Here is a 14,506-nt window from a genome sequence, read left to right as displayed (position 1 = left end):
AATACATCACTCCACAGTGCATGCAATCATGTGTGACCTTTTATTTGTGTTAGACCATTTTGTCATTATTTTGTTCTCCTTTCTTTTTTTAGTAGTTCTTGAATGTCTAAGAACATATTGCATGAAGCTTTCGAGCAGTTACTTTATTACAATTTCTGGTTATTTTATGACAATTTCTGGTTATTTTTATGGAAGAGGTGTGGGTGTTTTTCATATTGTCTGTTTACTGACTTTTTGTGTCCAGTTATTTCTCAAAGATTGCTTCATTTCAGTGTACATTTTTGGTGTTTACAAGTCTGAAAAATGATAAACCATCAAGATTTTAAAAATTAACATAGCTGAATTGCTGCCTCTGTTCTGAGGACTTATGAGATTGAAGCATTGAGCTTAAAAGTTTTATTAAAAAATGTCTCTTGTGTAACTTGTGCAAAGAGCTTTACAACAAAGTACTTGGTAGGGATTTTTTTTGTCCTCTACTGAGAATGAGTTCTGTCTCATTTCCATCCATAAAATTGTCTTAAAAAACAATTTTTTAATGGACTTTTTGTTGTGTTGTCTGGTCGATGTCATTATTTGTGTCTTAACTAAGTTCCACATTTGTGTGAACTTGAGTATCTCCTTGATTTGATGAGCCATGTTCATCCTAGTGGGCTAACCTAGTTGTACAGGCTGGTAACTTGTGAAAAATACAGTAGTATATTTGGAATTAATTATTCCTAAACACCAGTCATTTCTTGCTCTGAGTGTTGGAATCCAGTCAGTTTTATCTTTACTAGCTTTTCAGGTGTGTATATTGTCTTTCAAATGGTTGCTTTTTTTGCCAGGGGATGCTTTTTTTAGGAAGGATCTTGGTGATGTGGGCAGGTGAACAGAAGCAGGCATTAAGGAAGAAAGATAGTCTCCTATGGACTGCAACACAGTGTTTTTCCTTCTGCCACCCATTTCAAGTTCAGGAGAAGTTAAATTGCATACTAGGTAGTCCAGTGGTAGGGAAAGAAAATGAATATGGATGTGATGGCTGTATGTCAAAATGTTGAGGCATTCTTTGCTTGGCATTTTTACTAAAACAGCACAGAACCCTTTAGGAGTCTATTGTGACTTTTGCAGACTTCAAGACAGAAAGTAAATCCAAATGCTATAAATGCTTTTTCTCATGCAAAGTCAGATACCTGAATCTAATTGAGCCATGTATCTGGAGAAGTGCCACGAGTCTCTCCAATGGCCTCAGCCTCTTAAGGCAGGTGCTTAAAGCAAGGCTGTAACTGCCTGCTCCCCATTTCACCTTCCAGAGGGCACCCAATCACACTTTGTCTGTAATACAGACTCCTACCTGCAAAACAGCAAGCTGGAGATAAGGATGATAAGCTTACCTACTAAGTGGCTTATAGTTGTCAGCATGAACTTGTCATCTGTTGTGCAGCACGTTTTTATCATTTGAAGGACAATTTTTTTCAATTTTTTTTTTTTTTTTTTTTTTTTGGTGCAGCAGAAGACAAAAGTTTTCATTAACTAATTGGCTAAAAGACTGATTAATGCCATTTCAAACAGTGTGTTGCTATATAGCTCTTTATCACAGCTGTACAACTGGGCAGCTAGTACAGGTTTCTCATTATGCTTTTATGTTACTGTAGTTAGTGAATAGTTGAAACTGTAACAAAACATGAACACATGTTCAACTGGAGAAATCTGCTGTTGACCAATAGATTTTGGCAGTTGTACTCTTTATGACCTTAGCAAGGGGATAATACTTTTCATGAGGTGTGAGTTACATACTTTAAGTTTTGCAAAACTTGCATCCTAGTTGCTTTCCTCCACTTCTCTGCAGTGATTTTTCTTTCAAGCAGATGATCGTCTCAATCACTGCATCACTGTTTTCTGCAACCATTATAGAAGACATTCAGGGGTTCCAGTATTGTTTCCTGTTGAAAGAGCAGTTTCCCCCATTTACACACCATATCGTGTACGTGTATAAGCAAACACCACATTTTTCAATGAGAGCCTCCTTTGTGGTGCTCATCAGAAGGCCTGTTAAATCCCTGCCTCCCATCTGTTCCTACAACTAATCAAATGCTACTGTTTGCTTACTTGCAAATTATTCTGCTGCTGCTAAGACAACTTTCCAGTATTCTGGTTGTATATCCTGAAGACAAATATAGATGATTGTAATGAATTTACTTTTGCCAGCTCCCTGCAACTTTTGTGTGGTTTTTAGCTACAAGGAAGATTATGAAGATCTTTAATCTGTTAAAAATAACCTGCTTGTGTCTGAGAGAGTTGGGCTTGCTCAGACTGAAGAGAAGGCTCCAGGGAGACTTTACAGCAAAAGGGTCCTCCAAGAGAACTGAGGAAGGACTTTTTAAAAGGACATGTTGTAATAAGACCAAGAGGTAATTGCTTCATACAGAAAGGTTTAGATTGGATATTAGGAAGCAAATCTTCACTCTGAGGCTGGTGAGATAGGTTGGTGGAGGCAGGTGGAACAGGTTGCCCATAGAAATTGTGGATAGCCAGGGTCTAGCTGGATGGGGCTTTGAGGAGCCTGGTCTAATGGAAGGTGTCCCTGCCCATGAGAGGAAGGTTGGAACTAGGTGATCTTTCAAGTCCCTTGCAACCCAAACCATTCTATAATTCTGTGAAATTGCCCTTAGAGGGATGAGAACAAAAAATACTGCTTCCCCTTGTCTGTCAGATGGTTTGAAAGACTAAATCTTGAAAACGTCACCCTGAGGCATAAAAAACAAAAAGAGCACGAAAAAAAAAAGCTGACCTCATTGTCTTAAAGTTGATCTTATTATTTTGGGATGTTCTTTCTTTGGTACTCAGTTTTGCTCCAGTGTGGTTTGAACCAAACTGAAGCTAATCAATGCATTTAGGTATCAATACTCATGTAGTTGGAACCCAGTGGGCGAAAGTTTGTCTGTTCTAGGTGAGTGGTGCACTAATCTGTTAAAATGCATATTGAATGCATGGAGTGTGATGCTTTCAGGGAGCTGTGCATTTGGGAAATTCAGTATGTGATGACCCTGGCCCACAAAGCCAAGGTGCATCTAAAACTCTGATCTAAACCCATTGTAGAGAGTCAGGGAGACTTCGCTCCAAGGTTCTGGCTGAAGCTATTTTGACATCTCTGGACCAGACCTATTGCTTATATGGAGAAGAAAGTTTTTGGTTTTAGTCCGCTGTTGTGCATATCAGCTAGCTCACTCCCACATGCTGTCCCAGTGCTTCAGTTGGATGCTGTGGACACATGATTGCTTCCAGTAGGAGATGTGGATACAAGCTCCCCTGAGTTAGGGCCAAAGATAATTAAACCATACTAATCTTTAGGGCAAGGGACATGCAAGACGTGGCAGGTGAGACATTGGTATTGTAAATCATCAGTCCCTTAGCTGTGTCGTCTAGAGATTACTTCATCTCTGGGGGGTTATATGTGATGTAAGGGCCATATTTACATTGTGATATTTACTTACGTAAAGATAAACTCCAAGAAATGGATGGTGTATATATAGTACTGGTTTACTGGCCTAAAATATCAGGGATTGCCTTCTGAAGTTGTGTGATCTTTATGTTAAATTAAGTTCTCCAACTAGAGTTCTCCAAACTCATCCAGAATCATACCTGTGAGCCTCACCTACTAAAGCCTGAGACTATAAAAAAGAATCTGTTGTCTTGCAACAGTAGCTTTAAACAGTGATCACATCAAGCATGGTGCCTGGAGATGGAAGGAAGCAAAGTCTTTACCATTACTGCATCCAGTTTAATGGTATCTCTGTGATTTCTTCATTGTTAAACTGCAAGCTTAATGATAATGTGTGTGCTGTAATGGAGGTCTCTGTAGGGTATTTTGTGTGTCTCTATGATCTCTACCATTGCAGAATGGAATCATTAATCAGAGAAAGCTCTGGCAATAGTACATTGTGTAAAAGGACGGTTATGAAAAGAGCCTGCTGTGTTTGAGAGTCTTGTACTTCTATAGTAATGCCCCTTATTGCATCAGTGGAATTTAAGGGAGCAATATGAGAAGTGCAAAATAGCTCTGAGGGCAGATTAAGCAATTATATTTTCGTAGGAAGAGATTGAGATCAGCCTCTCTTTTCATGGGGCTCAGCAAAGAGTAGATTAAAGACAGATTCAGAGTTTACGTTTATTAGAAGTGATGGCTCTCTTCCTTTAAAAATGCAAATGAATGTCAAGTTTGTTACAGCAAGTCACTTCAGTGAATGTTACAGAGATTGAGCCTCATAAATTCAAGCTACACTTTTGTTGCTGCAAACATTAAACTAAGGCAAATGAATGCTGAGATGTAAGAAGACCTGATTTTGCTTGCAATATCAAGATTATTGCTATAGTGTAAGCTTACTATAATGAACTACTTTGGGAAGTAGTTGAATGTTTTAACTTGTGATGCAATTATACAACAAATTATAAAGCAATTTGTTGTATTGGAATATCAAGGAAGTACCCAATTCAATACAGAAAGTAACTTACAGGATTCTTCTGGTTAATACTTCACCATGATAAATGTTTAGTTAGTATTTAAAAAAAAACAAAAAAACAACAACTTTACAAGATAAAAGGATTCTATTGACAAGCTATGCTTGCATTAGGCAACACTGGGAAAAGCAAAGTACCAGTGCAATTGCAGCCAGGTCAACATGTAGTGCGTTTTAAAAACAGAGCAACTCTTTGAAAAGTTTATTCTTTTTACTGTTCTGCCTGGAAAGTGATCATTAGCAGGATCTTTGGACAGAGAATTGATGATCAAAATGTTTTCTGTGACTTCACCTATTACTGACACAACTGTAGCTGCTGAACTTGGTATCTGCAGTTGAAGTGCAGTACCCTTTTGCAATACTTTGATAAAACCTCATTGACAAAATTGACAAAATTCTCTCTATAGCAGTAAGCAACCTTTTCTGGTTTTTCTAGGTAGGCTGGTAAACTTTAGAAGGTGTTTTAGTGCAACTGGAAGACTACATATCCTTTGTGTAGGAAGACTTTGGGGCACAAAACGTTGAAGTCTATATTTAGGAGTGGCAACTGTCCTTCTAGTAGAGAAATTATCCTGTCATTCCTAATATGGAATGTGGCAGATGTGCAAAATATTAGTGTTCATTTGGTAACAATTTGCTGTAATGCCACAGGCAGTAACATAAATTAAATGTTGCTATGTACATATTTCTATAGGAATTTTTCTGCTAAAAAGAAGTAATAATAAAACGCAAACCACCGAACTATTGTGGACAGTTTCAAGATTTTCATGGTATGCAATAGTGAGGAAACAGTACTAACACTCTGCAGCATGTGGTTATATGTGAGGTCTTCGATCTAACATCTTGCTTGTATGGTGCACGTTCAGCTCGCCGTCTCCAGCTCAGTCCATGGGAGAGCAGCATCGTTAGCAGGCTCCTGACGCCCACACACTCATTCCTGGCTCGGAGTAAAAGCACAGCTGCATTGTCTGGAGATGCAGGTAATCCTATAAGAACAGAGGCTTCACGTCTCAGACATTTATTTTTTCAGATTCCTTGCCGGATGTTGTAAAGTCATTGATCTAATTGTGAAATCTATGGTAGCATCCCAGAATGAACTTGAATGTCCGTGATTAGTGTGCATGACAGCATGAAAGCTTCTCTGTAGTTGTTTGCTATGCCTCTTTCTTACTTTTGCCTCTTCATTAATGCAATAAATGAATACAAAACATGCAGGGCAACAACATCACGCTGACCATGGCTGTTTAAGCAAATGCACACCTTGTTTGAAAGAGCTGATTTAGCACATCCACTGCTAAAGCTCTGAGCTGCTTGCTGCAAAGGAGTTTCAGCCCCTGCCACACTTCCCACATGGAGAGAGTTAGACTTTTAAAAAAATAGGCCCTGGCTACTGTGCATTTAATACCTGTGAAGTTAAATGTGCAGGTTTAGTGAGGTTATAATAATTGTAAAGCTGTGTGCCAACCCCAGAACAGGTCCCTGATAGCACTTACAGAGGGAAAATAAATGCGCAGAAATGTGATGATATTGCTAGGTGGTAATTGAAGGCCCAGGCAGAACTGTATTCCAAATACAACCAGGGCATACTTGCTTATCATGTATTTTAGGCAGGTGACAGGTGCATCTTCTTTTTTCATAGGATGTTTTATAATCATCCACTGGGAACTTTACCATTATAGCCTCAGCATGTGCAGCAATATATTATTGTAAGTCTAGGCAAGTCTTTCTTGTCTGTTGTGGACAGGATTTTTATTCTAATTAAAGAACATAGAAGGTAAGAAGGAACAGAGATCTGCTAAGATTACTTTTAAAGAAGCTTTCACTTAAGAACTCTTATAACTAATTAGGCTGTGGTACGTTTTCACGGGGGTAGTGCTGTAGGAGCAAAAATGTGGACGATAGTCTGCAAATAGTAGAATCAATAAGCACAGAATTCTTTTTTACTCTTCAAAACCAATAACTTGTACAATTAATATTTAATATCACCTACCAAGAAGGATATTGGACATTCAGCTCTTCATTAGGGAATAGTTGAGAACACATCATGTAAGTGGTTCCTGGAGCAAGCATGCAGTTTTTTGGGACTGCTCTTGTTTATACCGCACAACCAACTCTAAACTGAGTGGAACGTTGAGAAAGGCTACAAGTAGCAGGAAAGACTGATTAGGCAGTTCCTTGAAATTCCTTCCCTTTGCTAACTGGAACTATACCACCAGAAGAACAATCCATCTGCTCATTGTTTTCCAGGTATTATTCTCTAGGAGCTATAACTTCAGCCCCTTCATACAGGATGCTTCCTGGAGATTAATGATCAGGTGATGGCAAGGGCTCACAGCTGTGCTCTGAGCATTCCACTCATCCCAGCCTGCCATTATTCCCTTGAAAGTTACCCTGCCTTTTGGCTGTAAAAATAAATTGCAATGTAAAAAATCCAAACTGAGTTAAATATGGATTCATGTATTTAAATCTTAAGTGAGCTATTAGGGACATCCAGCATAAGAGTACATTGGGATCTTTTTTAAAATAAACCCTTCAAAACTAAAATGTTTTTTAAATAGCTTTCAAAAAGCTCCTCTGAATAGATGTAGTCCTGTTAGTACATGAATCATTGGAAGTGCTGCCTAAAGCATTGTTTGGCAACTTCACAAATGAAAATGAACTGTTTCTCTTTTAATACTTGTGTAGTCATCCTTGGTGGTAACTTCAGATAATCAGCATGCAGAAGGGGAATTGAATCACAGAGCAGGAGCCACATAAATTATAAGTGGTATAAAGCATTATGCCATTGCCTCCTATCTGGCTTAGATGGACTCAATCAAAATAAAAACACAAACAAAAATCCCTGTTTTCTTGTTCCTTGCTTGTTTTTAAGTCATAATTCCTCATTAAACATAAATCCCTATAAACTATAAGGCAAGCATTAGTGCCACTGCTGTAACCCTTACATGAGACTCTATTCATAATGTTAATCTCTTGGTGCAGGAGAATTTGCAGCATTAGTGCTGTTAAGTCTATGAGCTCTTCCTGTAACAGCAGCTGTACTTTTGTAAGACTAGAAGAATTAACTGTATGTGGAACTGCTTTCTTTCAAGTGTGCTCAGAGAGGGATATACAGGCAAGAAATATTTGTTTGGTTTGGCTTTTCATTAAGGAAACAGAGGATGTAAATTTCTTTGACATGGGGAAAAAAAAGAATAGGAAGATATTATATAGAGCCCCTATTTTTTTCTTAAGGATAATAATTGTGCTAAGACTCAATTAAATGACCAGAAGAGACAAACAGGAGCAGAAAAATAAAACTTCGCAGTAATAGCATAGTTTTTCCCAATCTTCTCCTTCAGTTAAATCAAGTGAAAGTCCAAGAACACTTTGCTGCAAGAAGTTTCCCATGATATGTTTGGCAGTTAAAGCTCTCTTTGAAGATAAAATCAGAGCACTGTATATCTGATACCTGCTATTGTCAGATCTTTTGGTAATAGTCTTTTTGCTTGTGCAAACCAACAAAAGCTGCCATCCTGGTTATTCAGATTCTAATTTCCAAGCTGATTTGTTGTTGTAAGCCTGCTTTTTCTTTAAATGTGTAAAATAGTTTGCTATTGATAATGTATTTAAGTTGTTATTCTAGAAATATCAAAAAATATGATGGGATAAAATATTCCTAGAAAGAAGAATTTTTAAAAACAAATCACTTGCTGTAAAATGTAGACAGCAATTTCATTAATTTCCTAGTTAAAACTGTTTTGTATTGTCTGTGGGTTTTGATATTTGTGTGCATGTCTCCGTTAGTTTTTCTTCACTTCCAATGCAATTCGTAGGCATTCTGATTCCATTTGATTGCTTTCTATTCTGAATGTAATTGAGACTCATTCCAATGTATGTACTAAGCTAATCTGTCAGACCAGCCACTGTTTCTACTGCTTTTTCAGAACCACTAGCTGTACAAAAACTTAATGGGAAAATACTATCTGCTATCCAGTATCATGGCATACTTCTTAATTTTTTAGAAAGAAATTATTAGTTTACAAATGGATTGCATAAGCATCTATTGAACTAACATCCTTACTGTATGTGTGGCCAAGGAAAAATATCAAATTATGGTTCTGACTTGATAATTATTCATTTCTCTTTGTATTAACACCTTCTTTCTTTTCTGTCTTTCTCGGTCGTTTCTCTTCCTGCTGGCTTTCCTCTGTCAATTCTCCAATGCTACTCTGTAATTAAAACTAATAAATAACCAAACCAACCAACACCGTAGTTATCCCCGTTTGTCCCCGTTCAGCATCTTGCAGCCCCCTCAGCCCTCTGTCCTACAAGGCCATGAACTGTAGGAGTTCAGGAGAACGAGCAAAACTTTATGCTTCTACTGATGCCGTTGGACGTCGGCGAACAACGCACCTTGCAGGGGTAAGTTTGGCAGCTGCACGAGTACTCCGTGTCCCGTGCCATGACTGCACTGCTTGTTGGGACTGGAATAGCTGCAGGGATACTTCCTCCCCTCTGCACTGTCCCCACCCTCTCCAGTTTGTGTCATAGTTGGCTGGATTCTAACTGAAACACACTGGGTTATGTAGTGACACAGCCTGATTGCTCACCAAAGAATCCATGTGGAAAAGCACTGATGTTTTCCAAACACCTGTGTTTGCAGAGTAGATGCCTTACCTTCTTGCAAGGCACAGAGGCAGTCACAGTGCCCCATTCTTAAGTAGATTCTTTGCTGCCTTTTAAGGCCCAAGATGGTGTTGCCACTTCTCCCTCAGTGGGGAAATTGTTTTTCCCAGCAGGCTGTTTTCACAGAGGTTCCAGAATTTGATGTCTTCTGAGGCCTCTAGCAAATTCAGCTGAACCACTAAGATAAAGAGGTGGCGGGGAATGCGTGCACTCACATGTCTCTATACACAAGTGCACAGAGCACTCTCACTTCATCTGGGCTTTCTTAGGAGACCAGGCTAGTAAACTTTCGCCCACTGGGAAGGAAGAAGTTAGTTTAGGATCATGGTTTATAAGCAAGGCTTTCCACAGGTTCATTCAGAATGATTTAGTAGCAGTACTAGGGCTGATCTGAGCTTTTAGGAACATCAAAACAGTAGAACAAACTTGTGTTGACTGTGCTCCAAGCCAGTGGGATGCAGTCAGACCTAGTTCAGATTCATTTGGTTAACCTGAGCAGTTATATTTTTCTTGTACTTACAACCTGAGAGTGCGAGAAGAGTTGAAGTCATCTCTGCAAAACATTGTGCAAGAGGTGCTTGCATTTTTGTTTGGCCTGATGGGCAGAAGGTCAAGAGACAGTGCTGCTATTGACATCCTTGTTGGAAGCAGCGTTAATCAAAGTGCCATGAGTCATAGCCACTGCTTCATCTTTAGGGTAGTATACTGAAGTTTAAGCTAAGGCATAGCCTTGGTATTATCTCTAGAGAAATTTCCTACTGTGTGCATAGAGCATTGCATTCCCCTGACCTAATGGTTCTTCCTCTTGAGAGGTTTGGGGTTTGGTCTGTTTTTTTTCCCTCCAAATTAAAAAGAAGAAAGGTTGTTACTTTTTGGTGGAGGAGGTGATAGAAAACTGTTGTTAATATAAAATGAGTGAATTAAGAGCTGTTTCCAGTAGCCTGTGTGATGTGGAGAATCTTTTATGCTTCTGCAAACTTCTGTATGAGTTCAGCTGTTTACTTTATTGATATGAAGAAAAGTTTTCTGATGCTCTGCTTTCAGTACTAATAAAGCAGATCCAATACAGAGTTACTGCTAGCAAGCTAAAACTCTTGTTGATTGCAATGCATTTATTCTCCTTGTGTTTATTTTGATAACTCAGCACATCATGTGCTCATGAAGTTGTTTTCAGTCTTTCTTTTCCAGTTGTTAACCTGGCTTTCAGTTCAGGGGATGAACATTGCACAGGTTTCAGCTGGTGAGGCTCTCAAGCCTCATGACACACCTGCTGCAGGGGTTGTGTTTAAGCTCCAGCCAAGGTGATGAGCAGCAGCCTCTGCATCATGCTGGCTGACTGGCAGCTCAGTGTACGTTCCAGTATTCCTGTTCTTCAGACACTTGGGATCTGAGCTCATTATTCTAAAACCATTAAGTTTTTAATCTAGATTTAAATATGGGAAGTAAATAGATGCCTAAATTCTCATATATTCCCTTAAAGCAGTAGATCTGTTGTAGCTCTGGTTTGTATTATTAGAAATATTTCTCAACTTAGGATTTTATTTTTTAAAAATAAAGAAGAATAAAGGAAATTACTATCATGTGTAAGAAGCAATGGCAAAAAGTATGTGCTGAAAAATCATCCAAGAAAAGAAAGAATAGGATTGGTCTGCCATATTTGGAAGCTTTGAGGACATTCATGATGTTCACTTGTAAGCATGAACCCAAAATGTTGTGCTGTGTTGGGAGGCTGTGACCAAGTATGAGCCAAGGGCAGGGGGAGTTTGTTTTGTGTTTTCTGCTAAAGAAATCCTGTGCTTATGGGATGTAGTGGAAGATACTCTGTAGCAATCAGCAAAGATCAAGTTATAAAAGGTAATTTTTTTTTGCCTGTGTGAAAATAAACCTCTGCAAATTAGCCCATTACATTTTAGGACAGGAGAGAATGACTGAAAAGGATCCTTGTTGTCAAATGCATATTCGCTGACAAAGATGGTATCAGGTTACAGGGCTATATTAAGGAACTTGTTAAACAAGCTGTAGAAATCATTGACTCAGCATTGCTTTTTCTCAGCCCCCCAACTCCTCATCCTTAACTGAGCTTGCTTTGCTTTCTTTAGCTGTGTGAACTCTGGCTTGACTTTGTCTTTTTGTTTGCCGAGCTATAGACTGACAAAAGAGAAAAGGACCATTTGTCATCCAGCTTCTCAGCCAACTTTAAAGGAGGTCATTTTACTTCCAGCCTCAAAGCTAGATCATCAGCTCCCTCTCCAGTTTGGTAAGTCAAGTACATGCTTAGCTGGACATGAGCTATAGGCAGCTCTGATTGTTCTATTAATTAAATGTGAAACATGGCAAACTTATTTGATGATGTAGATGTTTTTTCTCTGCAAAAAAAGGAAAGACAGTCCTGCTTTAAAAAAAAAACCTGCTACTGCTCTGGAGAAGGGGAAGGGGCAGGAAATCACTTGGTTTCTCCCTTTCTGGCTGGGCTCAGTGCTCACACATTTGGAGAGTTGGAGGGAGCCATTTTGCATGAAACCAGATCAGTTGTACCAGCAGTCCTGCTTGATAGAGAAACACAGAAGTGGTTTTATTTTTAGCTGCTATGGTAGTAGAAGTGAAAACCAGCATTGTCACTCTTTGATTACACAGGCATGCATCAAAGTCTTTGCCTTTTTTGCCTGGGACACCCAAGCAGATAACTTCCCCACCTGGTTCCTCCAAAGTTTCCTCTGCTCAGACACGTCCTCCCTCTCCTGGCAACATCCGGCCAGTCAAAAAAGAAATCAAACCAGAGAGTGAGAAGAAAAGACAAGAAAAGGAGGCTGAAAAGGCCAATGAGGCAAGGACAGAAGAGGGTAAAGGAGCTTCAGCAGCTGCTGGAGAACCCGCATGTCAGGAACAGCTCACTGTCCAAGCAGAGCTAACTCAAGGTAAGGAGACATCCTGCTTTAGGATAAGGAACGTTTCATATTTTTCCTTCGCTTTCTCTGAAATGATGTACTTTTCTGTCAAAGGTTAATCTGAATTCTTCACAGCACTCCTGCAGATGTATGTTCATTATGAGGAAATTGTAGACAGGTTGAAGCCCTCCTGCTTCTGAGTCAACATGCCAAGCTGCCTCACACAGTGTGGCTTCACAAGCCTCTTCTCTGCCCTTTTGGACAGGAATTTTGTCCTCCATATCATAGCATGGCTTCTTTACAAACTGTTGAAATAGAATATTAATGGTCTGAAGACTTTACAGTGCAAGAAACCATCACATGAGTTCATGTGAGCATGTTATACATACTGCACTTGTGCTGGTAACACTACTAATTTATGTAACTACTAACTTATGTATAATATTGCAAGAGGACCATATCAGGAGAGATTTGCAGAGTATAGTAGAATGCAGAGAACCAAGAAAAAGAGTAAAAAGGAATAGGGGGAATTTTTAAGGGAAATTGAGTTATTAAATAGTTAGTTAACAAATGAACAGGAAACCCTCACCAAACTCTACCAACCCTGAAAAGCAGCAATGCAGAAAAGGATGAACACAAAAAATAAAATAATGACTGTAAAATGTAGAAAGGGAAAAAGGTAAATATGAAAATGGAAAAATACAGTTTATTTCTAGCAGACATTTTAGTTCGTTCTAAATATGGCATAAACTGTCTCTTGCAGATGAGATAGAAAGTCCAGTGTGACCACTGGGATAGCAAGTTATGTTAGTTAGGATTCTGAACTTAAAATTTGTAGACTTCCCTGCAGTTACCTTTCAGATAACAGTTTTAAGTATTAGAAATCTTGCATTTAACTGCAGCACATGTAGTTTGGGCTTGTTCTATGAAAAAAAACCTGTCATGAATTGATTTATTTTGTTTTATTAAGTTCTGTTACTGTAGTTCCTGTCTGATACCCAGATCCTACTACAAAAGGTGCAACCCCACAAAAAGGGTGGATGGATGTATCTGTTGGCCGTGGGCATGCAAAGGAGCTTTAATTGCCATCTTTTGCTTGCTTCCTTTTCAGAAGAAAACTTCCTTTTAAGACCATTTCAGAGATACTAATGAGAACTTTGCAAGTATTTACAAGTTATAGCTCTCCTGTACAAGGCACAGACCAGACAAACCATCATGCTTGTCTGACTGTTTAGCTCAGGAGGAAGAGAGACTCCACTTCCTTGCAGTGTCAGTCAAAATTTGAGTTTGTGACAAGGTCTCTTAGTACTGAAACAGGTTATGTGTGATAAAAGTATTCAAAAGTCAAGCAGCTTGTATTCACAACAAAGAATACAAACAAGAATATGAAGTGGAGACAAATGAAAGAGGAGGGTGCTATAGTTAGAGTGATGAGCAGCCCTTCAAATTGAATGTGTTCTCCCAAAGCCAGAGGAGGGCTTTGGCTGGGACCAAAGATGGAGACCTCAGGCAGAGCATTTTACATGCGAGGTTATAGGATGGCTTTGTACTGTCTGTGGAGCCCCCAGCTGCCAAAACTTAGTCACTGGTTGAATTCAAGGGTCTAGAGAGGTGCAAGTACAGCATCTGGAGCTAGAGGAATGTTGCTGATTTGCTAATTCTCCTGGGGCTGTGTTGCAGGTGAATACAGCTCATTCCCTACAGGTAACAGCACTGGTCTTTCACTAGTGTGGGTCTGCTGCCTGCTGGCCAGCAGCCAGGAGGTCAGCAGGTAGCAATTGCTGATGAAGCTGTTCAAGCTTTTGCAGGCAAATCTCACACACAACTTCACTAATGCCAATGAAGCTTTCAAGGTCTTTTGGGTATTATCTGTTGTGACAGCAGGGCAGGTGTGCATTAAGCTACTTGTTATGCTGCCAACTTCAGCACCTGAGGCAAGAAGCGAGCCCCAAGCAGCACAAAGCTGTGCTCCCTTCAAAGCAACAGCCCTGCCTTGGCCCATGTTAGTAAATTAAAAAGGGCTGAGGTGCAGGAACTCTGTCATTTATACTGTTTACAATTACAAAGGCTCTCTGGTATGTTTCTGATCCAGGCTGTAATTGCAGCTTCTCATTTTCTTACCTTCTGTCCCCAAGGCTACTAAGAGCATGGCTCTAAATGGCTCCCAATATTCAGTGATCAAATTGCTTACCTTTTTATATTTCAACATCCCAGAATTTTCTGAGTCCCAGCTATGTCTTGGAGGTCAGCCCAGGTCCGCACTGTTCCCTGGGGTTGGGCTGAATACCTGTTTTGGTAATGTGAGAGAATAGTGCTCCACTGAGCTAGTGCCAAACTATGCCAGCTCACCTCAAGGCTAGAGAACAGGCCCTGGCACTCTTTAAATTATTGGTGTAGAAGTATCATTTGAATTCATGGTCAAACCCTGGAGGAGTTATAGAAATACCTCTGTAGTTTTTA

The 14,506-nt window shown here is 39.5% G+C and overlaps 1 protein-coding gene across 11 annotated transcripts in view; it reads left to right on the top strand.

Moving 5' to 3' along the window:
- Positions 1-14,506, top strand: part of MAP7 (microtubule associated protein 7) — a 97,110-nt gene that overhangs the window by 66,033 nt on the left and 16,571 nt on the right. For 5 of the 11 annotated variants that reach the window (XM_088053067.1, XM_088053066.1, XM_088053072.1 and 2 more), the window contains 4 exons: positions 5,360-5,473; positions 8,749-8,897; positions 11,309-11,418; positions 11,796-12,076. In XM_088053067.1, coding sequence (XP_087909193.1) covers positions 5,360-5,473; positions 8,749-8,897; positions 11,309-11,418; positions 11,796-12,076 — 654 coding nt within the window. The remainder of the gene's footprint in view (positions 1-5,359; positions 5,474-8,748; positions 8,898-11,308; positions 11,419-11,795; positions 12,077-14,506) is intronic. The other 6 variants (XM_088053068.1, XM_088053073.1, XM_005518471.2 and 3 more) reach the window with 2 other exon arrangements.

Source organism: Pseudopodoces humilis, chromosome 3 (assembly GCF_049639895.1).
Source record: "Pseudopodoces humilis isolate 2021_Gansu_Grassland_sample_001 chromosome 3, ASM4963989v1, whole genome shotgun sequence".
NCBI classification, from domain to species: Eukaryota; Metazoa; Chordata; class Aves; order Passeriformes; family Paridae; genus Pseudopodoces; species Pseudopodoces humilis.
The sequence above is the reverse complement of the archived record's forward strand: the minus strand, read 5'-3'. Positions and strand labels throughout refer to the sequence as shown.